This window comes from Lipotes vexillifer, unplaced genomic scaffold, assembly GCF_000442215.2.
Source record: "Lipotes vexillifer unplaced genomic scaffold, Lipotes_vexillifer_v1.1 scaffold207, whole genome shotgun sequence".
Classification (NCBI taxonomy): Eukaryota; Metazoa; Chordata; class Mammalia; order Artiodactyla; family Lipotidae; genus Lipotes; species Lipotes vexillifer.
The window spans coordinates 585,488-599,699 of NW_006784469.1; the positions used below are offsets into that span (position 1 = coordinate 585,488).

The following is a 14,212-nucleotide window of genomic DNA, read 5'->3' on the forward strand; positions in this document are numbered from 1 at the left end:
AAAAAGCAGCATTCCCTCTGGCTCATCCTAGGCATTTAATACCTCCACAGGAGCTTTAGAAATTCAACTAAAATTGTAAACTGTAGTAAATTTTACATCCTCAATTTTAAACAAAATGCAGAATGAAATCGAGATCATTTTTGCAAATATATGTTAAACGTGATTAATGAAAATCTATTCCACTTGCCAAACGAGTCTACCAAATTCAATTGTTAATCTGCCAAGTAGCTTCAATTCTAGTCCTTATGAAATATTTCAAAGAAGGTAAAAACTTTCCAATGCAATGAATATTTCAGCAGTCCTTTGATATTCATTATTTTCTTTGGCTCCAGCTGTATCTGTACATGAAACCCTAATTGCAACTGCTCTGAAGAAATGAAAGCTGTATCCTGAGCTCTTATGTTCCCTTGTGTTATCGTAAAATAGCATTACAACAAATTCTATTAATCAGGGAAGACATTGGGTGGTCTTGTAAGGAGTAGGATGATAAACTTCCCCCCCTTTGTTGATTTAGTAAGCAGTCACCCTTATTTATCTCATTAGGTTGATTGGAAACCATGCACTTTCCCTTTTCTTTTCTAAATATTTTTTATCATTTTGCATTTGGATTTGATATGATGAGAAAGTTTGCCATAACATTTAAATTGTAATTTTCATGTACACTCACAGGTACACATTTTTCACACTTGAATATATATAGCTTGAAGCAATTTATATGCTAACTAAGAACACTTTATATTTCTAATCACAAAATATTAATGGCCTATGAAACTATTTTATAGAGAGTTTTAAGATCGTGAGTGTAAGTTGCTTGGCTATGTAAACTTAAAATTTTGAACCTAGGGCTGAAGGTATCAATTTTGGAATTTTTACCTATTTTAAAATTCAAATACAAACTCAATAAGTTTGTACAAGTATGTAGTTAACTCAGTTGAATTCACATATTAAATTATTTCACATACTCAACACAATAATTTAGTTGACTCATTAAGAGTTAATTAAATGTGAAAAAATTTCTAAACAAGTTTGAACATGCTAAGAGAAAATACTTGAAGTGGGTTGTTCAGGTTTCTTAGCTTCATGTACATGGGTCCTGTCACATGAATACACAATTTAATCATCTATTTGTATGTTTAGCATTTAAATGTGAATTTAATTGAAACTGAACAAGAAGATGAGGGACCCTAATTATTTTTAAATGACTACATCCAGAAGTGTAATATACTTGTATATTGATATTTTAATAATGTCTGCACCATGAACAGGATTTGAGGTCTCAAAGAAGAAAAAAGGCTCTAGAAATTTCTCACCAGTGGTATCAGTACAAGAGGCAGGCTGATGATCTCCTGAAATGCTTGGATGACCTTGAAAAAAAATTAGCCAGCCTACCTGAACCCAGAGATGAAAGGAAAATAAAGGTAATGTTGTTTTAGAATGTCAATCCCAGATTTTGTTGCTACAGTTTAATTTATTTAACTTAACCTGTATGGATCATTTTTGAAGTGTTGATGTTGTTTCCTCTATTAGTGTTCTCCCCGATTTGATGCGTTTCTTTGTATTTTTTTTGTTTGTTTTAGTAAATGTATAAGTGTTTTTCAATTGACATAATGTTGAATGAATAAAATGTTTTATTCTTAGACAATGTAAAATGAATTAAGAAATGTCATATGTTTTCTGGTAAAATTGTAATTGACTCTGTGTATCTTTGTTCCAGATGAACAAATGACTTATCGGTATATGGACGACTTCTATCTCATGTTAGCACATTCATTTCATCAGAGCATCTTCACACATCAGTGTCAAATCTTTATAGATTTATGTGTTGCATATTGTCTGAAGATGTTTTTTCTGTTATTATTTTACACTCTTTATTTTGCTTCATTCTCTGTTGAGTTCCTCAAAACTCTAAAAAGGAAATAAATTACTTATTCACTTACCCTCTAAATTATATTCTGTATGGATGGTCCCTAAGAAATGATGAATAATCACTGCAATTTGGGTCAGCCCCAAAACACTAGCGGAATTGAGAAGAAAGAAAACTGTTAGATCAATTTCAGTATTTTCTCAATTAGAATATCTAAAACTGAGCATTCAAAAGATAACTGAAATACTATTTGGATTCTTGGGTGAAGATGACAGTGATGGCTTCCATACTTATAAATTATGAAAAGTGACAATAAAATGACAACAGCCTATGAAATTTCTGGGACAGTTATGTGCTGCTTATAGGTTGGTTAATGTGGTTAGCTAACTGCCCTGGGCCCTGTATTGGTTTTGCTCAATAGGAAATTGATCGTGAATTGCAGAAGAAGAAAGAGGAGCTGAATGCAGTGCGTAGGCAAGCTGAGGGCTTGTCTGAGGATGGGGCAGCAATGGCAGTGGAGCCAACTCAGATCCAGCTCAGCAAGCGCTGGCGGGAAATTGAGAGCAAATTTGCTCAGTTTCGAAGACTCAACTTTGCACAAATTGTGAGTTGTTACTGGCAAACCTACATATGTGTTTGCAACTACTACTCTAATAACAGAGGCCTACTAACCAATAGAAAAAAATCTGGGTGCAATTTCAAAGTGCTAATATGCAATCTGAAAGTGAGTAGTTCCCCTTCACTTTGGGCTTCTGTAACACTAGTGGTTAATTTTTCAGATTAAAAGCATAATCCCTTAACAGATCATAGGAAACAGCCCCCTTATCAAAAATGAAAAATACATCTTAATTTCTTTTGCCACTTCATTTTTTCATAACACTGGAAATGTGAATTTGTCAATTTATCATACATTTACTTTATTTCAGCGTCTAATCCAAAAATATGTATTGCTTTCCTGAGACCATCCCATGCTAATTTTACTTTCTTAATGTATACATGGTAAATAATAAATCTTTCGTGAAACAACTTCTTATACCAACTTGCACAAGGCCTTCTTATCTCATTGACTTATAGAATAATAGCTTAGTCCTCATACCTCGCTTAGCTGCTCAGTGGGTTAAAAGGCTTAGTAGAAGGATTGTATGCCTAGTAAGATTGTTAATAATTGATAGCAGGTTGAAAAATATCAAATATTGTTACTACTGAACTATTATAAGCCAAAAGGAAAAGAAACAACTGCTCTTCTTTGTTTCAAACAACTGGATGGAAATTTTGTGATTCTCTCTTTGAAAATACAATCCATAATCGTAAGCTTGGTCTTTTTAGCTCTTTATCTGTAGTAGGGAATAAAACATAGGGATTTTCTAACAGGTACATTTTTGTTCCTATTCTGAGATATTGTAAAGTGAAGCAGAATGGTCACCACTCTGTCATTATGCAAAGACAGTGCTCCTCACAAAACCAGGGTCTGAAAGTCTGTAAAATGAGGCTTTGTAATTATGTTAGGTCGACTTACATGAAACCAACAGATATTCAACCCTTTTTGACCTATGTTAATGACAGTTGCATTCGTTTCGACCCATAGGTGAGACTTTCTTGGGAATTTCTTCTGTGATGTTGTTGATTCCATTTAATACGGGGTAAATGTTTGAATATGTCTTAATTAATATAACTTTATTTTATAAGCATATAATTTTGTTAATGTTGCTTATTAACCAAGGGAAAAAAATACTGCATATTGTTACTTCTTTTAACGTGTTAGAAAAATCCATGAAAACACTGTTTTCTAAGGAATCCAGTACCTTAAGATTTAATAGTAGCTGAATATTCTGAGAAATTGGAAGTAGTAATGTAAGGTATGTTGAAACTATATTACATTTAAAGTCCAATTCTAGCTCATTGCACGTTTCAGCCTATTATCCTTCATAGTAGATATTATGAGCATAATATGTCATAAATCACTCAAGCTTACACTAACAGAAAGCCTGTGTCTGTGGATGCAAAATGAATTGAAAGATCAAGGCAACCATAAAGAAAATTTAAGTAAAATATTTTTGCCTCGATTTAATATATCATTTAAGTCCTCCACTTTGAATTATCTCACTACTCACTATTTTCTCCATTCCAATTTCCCCCATATCTTGACACACCCAGGATTAATTTTTTTTTACAACTTAGTCAAGGTAAGTTATTAACACTTTATAGTTAAATAGACACAGGATCAAAAATCTCCATAAACGACTCACTTAAAATGCCATTGTATCCTTGCACATAATAGGCTCTAACAAATATTTGTAAAATGTAATAATGATTGGTGAAATAAAGTAAGGATAAGTGAACCAGTATGGAATTTTTAAAATAAATTATAGTAAGATACTATAATATATTTTCTTCATAAAACATTTCTTCTTGATTTTATATCTGAAGGATCCAAAATTCAGAAGGTGCCTTGCTTGGGGAAAATATTTTTATGTTAACTTTTAATTTTCCATGATAATAGAAGCAATAACAATATGCATGAAGAATAATCCATTTAATATTATAATTATATTTAGCTTTGGATTTTTATTAGAACTGAACGATGATACAGATAGACAGATGGATAGACAGATAAATCTAAGATGTATCTTTATATTCCACTGATTACTAATACATATTAAAAAACTGATTTCACATGTCCACTGGTTAGAGTCACCTTTCCCAATTAATCTAAGGTGAGGATATTTGAGATAGCCGTAAGCAAACAGCTTAACTAAAAGTTATGTTTGGGGTAATCCTACAATGGCTCTGATGTAGCACAGGTAGTCATAGCTTCACAATTCCTTTCCTCCTCTTCCATTGCCCTTCTCTATTTCTTTCATCTTTCTTCTTCTCAAATGTCCCTTTTTCTTCTCTCTGTATATAAACTCTAGACTTTCTTTGGACTCAGGGATTTTTCAGTTGATCTTTCATATCTTAGTAGTAATTCAAGATGGTAGACAGTACTATGAAGTGCTTAACATTTGAGAACTGAGTTTAAAATGAGAAATCAATTGTCTTTACTTTAGAGATAAAGACTCAGAAATGGGCTAAGCAGTGTAAAATTAGTGTACTTCAGGGACTATGTCCAGGTCAGAGTTATATATGGCAATAGTGAAGCTCAGAAAAGCCATAGAACTTTGTCTCAGGGAGCCATGAAGCAGTGCCAGGCCAGGTAGGAGTGCAGACCAAACCAGAGAAGAGAATATCTGCAAATCATTGTCCTCAGGACAATCCTGGAGACCAGAAAGAAGGGAAAACAGACTGGGAGAAAGCAGGTAAGATTTTCTCCAGGTATTGAGCATGTTGAAGCCCCCACCCTAATTAGGAATACAAGACATTTCTAATGTAGTTCCTTTTGGCTTAGAGACCTGGCTGTTCAGTGAAGACCAAACAACGACTGTAAACTGAACATAAGGAATGTTTTCCGTAGGATGTTTTACAACAGCAGTGTGGTCTAGTAAAATAGACGACTCCCTGGGATGAACAGCCCTGATTGTGAATCCCATTGATTCCATCTGCTGGTTGTGTGATCACCAGTCTCTCCCAGCCTGGTTTCCTCCATCTCTACCATGGGGATGAGGATGTTTGTGTTAATGAAATATATGTAAAATACCCGCTACATTATAGAGGTTAAGTGAATCAATTGTTTTCTTCCTCTTCCTATATATAAGTTAACATTGGAAAGGAGACACATTATTTTAAAAATTTAAAATATCTTTGTAGGTCATTAAGAGAATTAGGCTCAGTGGGTACCATAGATTCAAAATGTTATTGGGGCTTCCCTGGTGGCGCAGTGGTTGAGAATCCACCTGCCAATGCAGGGGACATGGGTTAGAGCCCTGGTCCAGGAGGACCCCACATGCCGCGGAGCAACTAAGCCCGTGTGCCACAACTACTGAGCCTGCGCTCTAGAGCCCGTGAGCCACAACTGCTGAAGCCCATGCGCCTGGAGCCCGTGCTCCGCAACAGGAGAAGCCACAGCAATGAGAAGCCCCATGCACCGTAATGAAGAGTAGCCCCTGCTCACCACAACTAGAGAAAGCCCCCTCGCAGCAACAAAGACCCAACGCACCCAAAAATAAATTGATTGAATAAATTTATAAAAAAATAAAATGTTATTAACAACAGATGGATCTATTTTGTTCGATGTAAATTGCAAATTAGGCTCCGTAATCTTTGGCCAGGTAGTTTTGCTTAGAGTCACAAAATATTTGCAGGAAATTTCATACAAAGCTGGTGATTCTACCAATGAAGGCATAATTCTCCATAAACTTGACAATAGAGCATTATCTAAATTATTTTCTATAGCAAGGCAAAGAAAAAGAGGAAGAAACAAAGGCTTTGAAAATTTCTTAATAGAAAACTATGCATAATTTTATTAAGCTTAATTTTAGCATTAGACAGTTAACCTCAGAAATCCCAAGAAAATACAACCACAAAATTGCACAGTGAGGATATATAACAATCCAGAGCTTATGTGAAACTCCTGAGCAAAATAAGCTCACAGACTAAAATTACAATGGATATAAAAAGATTCCTTTTGTGAGTGCTGTTAACACACCAAAAAATAAAAGGAGTATGCACACCTGAGGAAATGAGAGATAAGAAGATAGTCAGTAAAGGACATGAAATTGTGTTTTTTAATGTTCAAAAAGGTTTAGAAAATAAGGATGGAATGGAATTCTTACAATAGGAACAGGCCATTTTGAAGAGTGAATAGGAAACTTTGATAAAATAGAGTCTAGAAATTAACATAATTATTGAAATAATAACTCAAACAACTTTTTAATGGTGGATTCATTATAGAATAAAAAAGAATATATTACTTGAAAGATGATGAGGAAAATTTTGCTTTGCTGAAAATGCTGAAAGATGGAGAGGATAGAATAAAAAGCTCAAACATATGCCTAAAAAGAGTGGAGAGCCTGAGGGAGAGACATTATTTTATATAAATGACTGACATTTAACAAAATTGAATAAATCTCAATTTACATGAGTCCTCAAATTTAATAAAGCTCAATTTACATGAGTCCTCAAACTGAATAAGGCTCAACCAGTGTGTAATAAATAAAAACAAGTTCACACCTAGCAAGGTCTGCATGAAACCCAGAACATCAGCGATCAGGAAGATCATCATAAAAGCTACCAAGGACTAAAGGCAGAAACTGCTGCAGGCTGGCTGACTTTTCCTCAACAACAGATGTTAGAAGAAAATGGAATCATATCTTCAATGTGCAAGGCGAATGTTCAAAAGAATTCTGTCAACTGTGATTCAAGAATGAAGACAAGATATTTTCAGATGTACAAATATTTTCAGATAAAGGAACACTAAGGATACATTATCTAAGATTCTTTCAGAAAGAAGTACTAAACGATGTGCTAGTGTAAAAAGGAAAATGGAGCTGGAGAGAAGGAGCAAGCTATATAAAGGTATATAAAATGATTTTCTATATATAAAAGGGAAAAAATTATCTTGTAATTAGTTACTAAAATTGTGGCAGTTTCTGCAAAGGAAAACATTGAGTGCTATGAGAATATAAAAGTGATTTGATCTTACAGCAAGGAGAATACAATAAATAAAAGGCTTGTTCTAGAAGGTAGCAGCAAATATAAGGCTTGTGCCTAATGTGTTCAGTGTGAATTATTGCCAACTATCATGTTTCTAGGAGGCAAAAAAAATGTAGTAAACCTTTGGAATAGGCATACATGCATGACCTGTCCCATGAAGGGAAGCAAAAAATATATATATATACAAAATACAAAAATAGATCTTAGTGGAAGAAGGAGAAGCAATGTCCCTTTTCTAAATAGGACAACTCCATTTACCCTGGATATCCCATGGCTTCAAATACCAAGTAAATAATACTGATATTCAACATTTTACATCCAACAACTTCTTATTCAACTTCTTATTTTAGATGCCTAACAGGTATCTCACACATAAGGCAGCCAAGTCGAGAATAATTAATTTTCTCTCCTACATAAATTGGCTGCTACCAAGCTCTCCAGGTGTTAGTAAACTGCCCTTTCACCTAGGTCCAAAGCCTAGGCATCATCCATGATTCCTCTTTGCTCTTATATCATGCATGGAATTCACTTCAAATTCTGTTGGCTCTACCTGCAAAATACATCTTTAATTGGACCACTGCTCAGTACCCTTATTGGAGAAACCTTAGCATATTATCTTTCATCTTGATTACTTCAGCAGCATCTAATCCTTGCTTCCCATATTTTTCCACCTACACTATAGTCTCCTTAGTGAAGCCAGAGAATTCCTAAAGCTTCTGTGAGATTCTCTCAAGGCCCTGCTGCTCACTACCCTTTTAATGAAATTTTACGAGCTTCTGCGTAGTTTGGTTCCTGCCTCTCATTCCTATATTACTCCAACTTTATCTCCCTTTTTGCCATTCTCCTGTCATAGAGGCATAAAAGTTTCTCCTCTATACTTAAACACACAGCATCATTTCCACCTCAGGACCTTTGTACATATTGTTTCTTCATGGAATATTTTCCACGTAGACTTTTACATGGGTACTATAACTTAGCCGTCTTTTCATTTAGAAACAATGAACGTTTAGTGGAACTTTGATGTAGAATCTAGACAGGTAATACTTAATAGGTATTTTTTCTATTTTAAAAATATTTTATACTCCTTATACATGCCAACTGGGAGTTTAAGACACCTCTTCAGAATGGCAGATTTTAGTACAGTTACTTCTGGAAGTGTGTATACTGAGAAAAGAGAAAGTTCTTGAAACTTAACACTGAGGTAGTAAAGAGGGAATATGAGGATGATTATAACAACGTATTGCAAAGGTTAGCTTTTACTACATCAGAGTAAATTGTAGTAAGGTATTTTAACATTAAAAGTACACATTGCCAAAATATAGAACTTCTTGAAAAGTTAATAGAAAATTGTTAGATGTATTTAAATGCCACAAGAAATGCATTATGCAAGTTAGTCCTTAAGTGAATAATTTGTAAAATGAAAAAACTTTTATAGTGTAAACATGCCTCTACTAACTTTTAAAAATTGTTTGAATTTGAGTAGAACTTTACATTTACAAAATGTTTTCATATGTATCTAGTTTGTTCCCACCAGTAACCCTCTCAAGTAAGTAGTATTTTCATTGTCATCTTCCAGAAAGGGAAATTAATCTAAATAAAGTTAAGGAGATTGTCCAAGGGCACATGTAAGAAATGGAAGACACCTAACTTGAACTTAGTGCTTCCCAAGATACAGTGAGAGCTATTCAAAAGAAAGAAAAGATATCTAGCATCCAAGTAAGTTTGAGAAACACTGGATTAAGCAAAGTTTCCTTAGTCTAGAATTTTACAGGGCTTTTGATATGCAAATGTGATTATGAATTTCTATGAGGGGAATAGATTCTGCAGACTTTCACATCTGGATAGTTGCAGTACAAAGGAGGAAATTTAAGTTTTATGATAGTATTCCTGTTTGAGTGATTGTGAAGAACTAATGTTCTTCAGAAAAAAAAATTGGGAAAAACATCACTTTATCATTATGCTTTTGTTATTTTGGATTTTCTTAAAATGAAGCAGAGATGTACAAAAAAGTAATCACAAAGCTGCTTGTCATCACCTTATGTAAAATCATGTCTGAACCTAGATTTGATTCTGCACCACTCATTTTTTGTACATTTGCTTCTATCACATAATGATAACCATTTAATGTTGAGACCAAAATAAAGGGGAAACATACTTTTTGAATAATTGCTACATAGAATTTTTCTTTGCCTTGAAGTAACAACAGAGACCATCAGCTACCAATGCAAGGTCCTTAGAGAATATGGTAACATAAATAATTTTCTTATTTAGAGACAGAGTGCTCTTTAGTAAACAGAGTTGTGAATATAAAAGACTAATGATGGTTGCTAGGGAACTGGACCAGGAGGTAGCTGCTTATAAAATTTCCCTCCTCTGAGCTTCAATTTTGTAATTAACATATAACAAGAGTTAAGAAAAAATAGATAAATCAAGACTCTATGTTTCTCTAGACTGTTGTGACCATAATAGTTACTGCCATTACTATAGTATTTTTTTTTCTGGTTTCTAGTTTATGTAAGAGAATCAGTTTAATGGTTGTTTAGTAAATAGAGTATGTTAAGCTAGAATCAACTTCCAGGAAGATAACCGTCTGATTGATTTCCTCACCTCTCATTTCAAATGTATGGAAATTCTGGATAAAATATAATTTTAAAACAGTTTAGCTGAGCTCAAAATATGTGATGGAACCTCCCTTCTTCCTAGTTGCCGTAAATGAGCACATCATCTCATGTGATGCTAAGCCTGGATTGAGGGCCTCCTGGTTAGGAGAAAGGTTTAAAGGCTTTTAGTAGAAAATATGTAGCGTTATACAACATCTGCTAGAGATGTAAATGGAAACCCTGTCTAAATGTTGAATTTTCAAGGGCTTCCCTTGACAAGTAGAGGGGGAATAGATAAATCCATCTCCCAAGGCCAATTCATCTGGCAAGGATTCTGACTGGAGAAACAAATTTGTGAAAGTTATTTCTGAGTTGTGGGGGATCTGAATTTTGACACCAACCACAGGCCTCTAGACTCCTGAACTGAGAAATTAATATAAAATTGTTCCCAGGTTGGTGAAATCCTTAGAGTTTTCTCACAGAATCATACAATAAAGCACTCTTTTAGGAGTGTCCCACAGACACACAAACACTGAAGATTGGTTCACAACAAACTATTAGAACTCACATGAAGAAATAATATATTTTGACTTAGAGTTATCTAACATAACAATCAAGAGAATTAGTGCTTCATGAACTTAAAATAATAGAAAACTACTTCACGCTCTAAAGTAAATATGTCGAAAATAAAATAGAGATCAAGGCATAAAATGAACATTAATTTATAAAAATACTGACACAGTTATTTATGATGATAACACATTGAATAACACTTCTGGAAACCAAAAACTAGTCATAGAAATAAAAAAAAAACCTAAGAGTGTGTGTTAAACACCTAACTAAACAAACATGAGAAAATTAGGAAGTCATTATGATAAAATTATCAGAATACACTACATAAAGATAAAAAATGAAAATATGAAATATTGAGAGAACAGAATAATGAGTTTTATGTCTAATATAATTGCAAAAGAAAATGACAGATTATGTGGGACACAACATTTGAGGAAAAATGACTAAAAATTTCCCAGATCATAAGAAAGGCATGAACCCACAAATAGAATAAACACATTGGTGTCCCAACCAAGATTAATTAAAATAAATCTATGAAAACATAAAGAATATATAAATATCTTATAAAAGACACAGGACATGTACATATGTGAGCAGGAGAGGCTTATTTAACTGAAGGTTCTGATAATCAGTAAAAAATCTCCAAATTTCTATTGTATTGCTATTGCAAAATCAAGACTAGGCCACTGTTTATAAATTGGATTCCACTCATGTTAGAAAAACTGATATTTTGTAATACCTCTTATGCTTGGAATAAGAAAACCTAGGATTATATCCTGCATCTCTCATTACCTGTGCAAATTGGACTAAATATTTGAGCCTCTGGATGAAGTTAGTAACTCCTTTCTTATAGAATTAAGAGAGATAATCAACCACCAAAAATGTTGAAGTTCTAAAATATTTTTTATTAAGGCCACTGGTTTGAAGGACAACATGCAGAAGTTTCGGTGTCCAGAGTTCACACTGCTAAGTGTCCTGAGAAACCGAAAGCCAGAAACTTAAGGTATTCTGAGTTGGTAGTGTCCCATGTACCTAACAGAAGCAGATACAAATACATTCTAGTTTGACACTGCTTAAATCCAGACTTTAAATAATTCCCACAGATAAAGTTCTAAGAACATGCTTGTAGAATTAAAGTGGCAGTTCCAATGAGGAAAAAAGCAGTAGAATCCAACTCCTAAAGACAGAAGATAATGAATCAATCAGGTACAAAATGTAAAGTAAGCATGTTTAACTTTTTTAGAGTAGTAAAAGTTTGCATCAAAAGTATGAATTAAGGACCAGAGATAATAAGATAATGACCAAGGAATTTTGAAAAGAATCAAATAGAACTTCAAGAAATTGAAAAATATAATAATTGAAATTAATAATTCATTGGACAAGTTAAGCATCAAATTAGATATAACAGAAATGAGAATTAGAAAATTGGAAGATAGATAAAATAAATTACCTAACACACATAGAGACCAAAATATTAAAAAAAAAATAAAAATTCAGAAGAAAGAATAAGAAAGGTAGAGAGTGAGAATGTCAAATATAGAAGGAAAGCATGGAGTAAAAGTATAAGAGGCACTATTTGAAGTGATAATTGCTTAGGGTTTTCCAAAATTAGTGAAAGTTCCAACAGGTTGAAAATAAGTAAATATCAAGCTGTTTTCCTTTTTCATAAAGAGAGAAATACACCCATATACCATCATAATGAAACTGATAAATTCCAAAGCCAAAGAGAGACACCTTACCTAGAAAGTAATGACGTGTATAATGACAGCTGATTTTAGAGCAATGGTAAAAGCCAGAAAGTGATAGAATAATGTCTTCAAAAATGATGAAAGAAAAACCAGCTATGATTCTAGAATTGTATACTCATAGGAACTCTCGTTCTTTCGAGAGTAACATTGGGGCTTCCCTGGTGGCGCAGTGGTTGAGAGTCAACCTGCCGATGCAGGGGACACGGATTCGTGCCCCGGTCTGGGAAGGTCCCACATGCCGCGGAGCGGCTGGGCCTGTGAGCCATGGCTGCTGAGCCTGCGCGTCTGGAGCCTGTGCTCCACAACGGGAGAGGCCACTGCTGTGAGAGGCCTGCTAACATTGAAATAAAGATCTTTTGGGGCAAACAAAAACTGAGAGAGATAACCAGTGAGAAAGTCTCACTGAAGGATCCTCAGGGTTTTTTTCGTTGGTTGGTTGGTTGGGTTTGTTTTTGTTTTGGGTGTTTTTGTTTTGTTTTGTTTTTGGAATTAGCCACTGTTAATGTATATTCAGTTATCAGTCTATACATCTTCATGTTGTGTTAAGATAATTTTATATCCTGGATTTTCACTAAATATTATATCATATGTCTTTTTCTATGTTAGTAAAATGAAGTTCTGGAAATATTTTTAGAGCCTACATAATATTCCATGGCATGTATGCACTACAGGGTTGGTTTGTAAACAGAAGGAGAATAACCCTAAATAGATGATTTAAGATGCAAGGGAGAATGATGAGCAAAGAAAATGCTAAACCAAGGCAAAAGCCTGAAGAAATATTTGCTATATATAAATTTGTGTAAATTATGTACTAAAGTACAAAATAGGACTAAAATACTGGACGTCAGTGACATATAGTATAGAAGGAAATTGGATGGACTTCCTCACCTCATTTACCTCCTTTCTGGATGTTCCTTCTCAGACTCCATTGGTGGTGCCTCCTTCTCTCCTGTAATGTGGACATGCCTCAGCACTCAGTCCTTGGACATTTTCCAATTTCTATCTATACTCCCTGCCTTGCTTTTTTCATCCAGTCTCGTGACTTTAATACCAGGTTATAAGTTCATGACCACAACATTTTTATAAACAGACCACTCTTCTCCCGTGAACAATAGTGGCAACACTGCCCTTTCAAAATTTGGGGTACCCTTGCTTTCCTTTACCTATTCTCAACACGATAAACAGAGACATCATTTGAAAATATAAATCAGGTGTGCTTTATGTGATGAAAATGCTCTGATGGATTCCAGTCTATTTTAGAGTAAAATCCAAAATCCTTACATGAGTTTTAAAGGATACATGACTTTGGTCCCTATTAGCTCTCTGGAGTTATCTCTTAGTACTTTACCTCTTATCCCCTCTGCTCTACCTACATTGACCTCTTCACTCTTCCTTGAACATATCAGGCAGACCCCCTTTGCACTGTATGTCCTAAGCCTAAAACTCTGTACCCCCAGATGTCTATATGACCCCTTCACTCTGCCTTCAAGTCTTTATTTGAAAGTGTTCTTCTTGGTGACACACTTCATCGACCCCTTCCCCATTTATTATTCTCCATAAAATGCATTACCAGGAATGTTATAAATATTTTCACTCTTTATCTTATTATCTATCTCCCTCCCTATGATGAAAGCTCCAAAAATGCAGAGATTTTCATCTTTTTTTCTTTTCTTTTCTTTTCTTTTCTTTTTTTTTTTTTTGCTGCTGTGTCCCCAGAACCAAAAGAAGTGACTAGCAAGTAGTAGGTACATAGTATATATTTGTTGAATGAATGAATGAATGAATCAATCAATGATGAATAAAATCATTGTAAGATCCTCTTAATGCTCAGGAGACCG

General features: G+C 34.2%; 1 protein-coding gene across 1 annotated transcript in view; it reads left to right on the forward strand.

The window, feature by feature from the left end:
• The window catches only part of DMD (dystrophin), a 1,809,438-nt gene that overhangs the window by 508,481 nt on the left and 1,286,745 nt on the right, over positions 1-14,212 (forward strand). The window contains exons 38-39 of the mRNA XM_007456856.1: positions 1,266-1,418; positions 2,286-2,468. Coding sequence (XP_007456918.1) covers positions 1,266-1,418; positions 2,286-2,468 — 336 coding nt within the window. The remainder of the gene's footprint in view (positions 1-1,265; positions 1,419-2,285; positions 2,469-14,212) is intronic.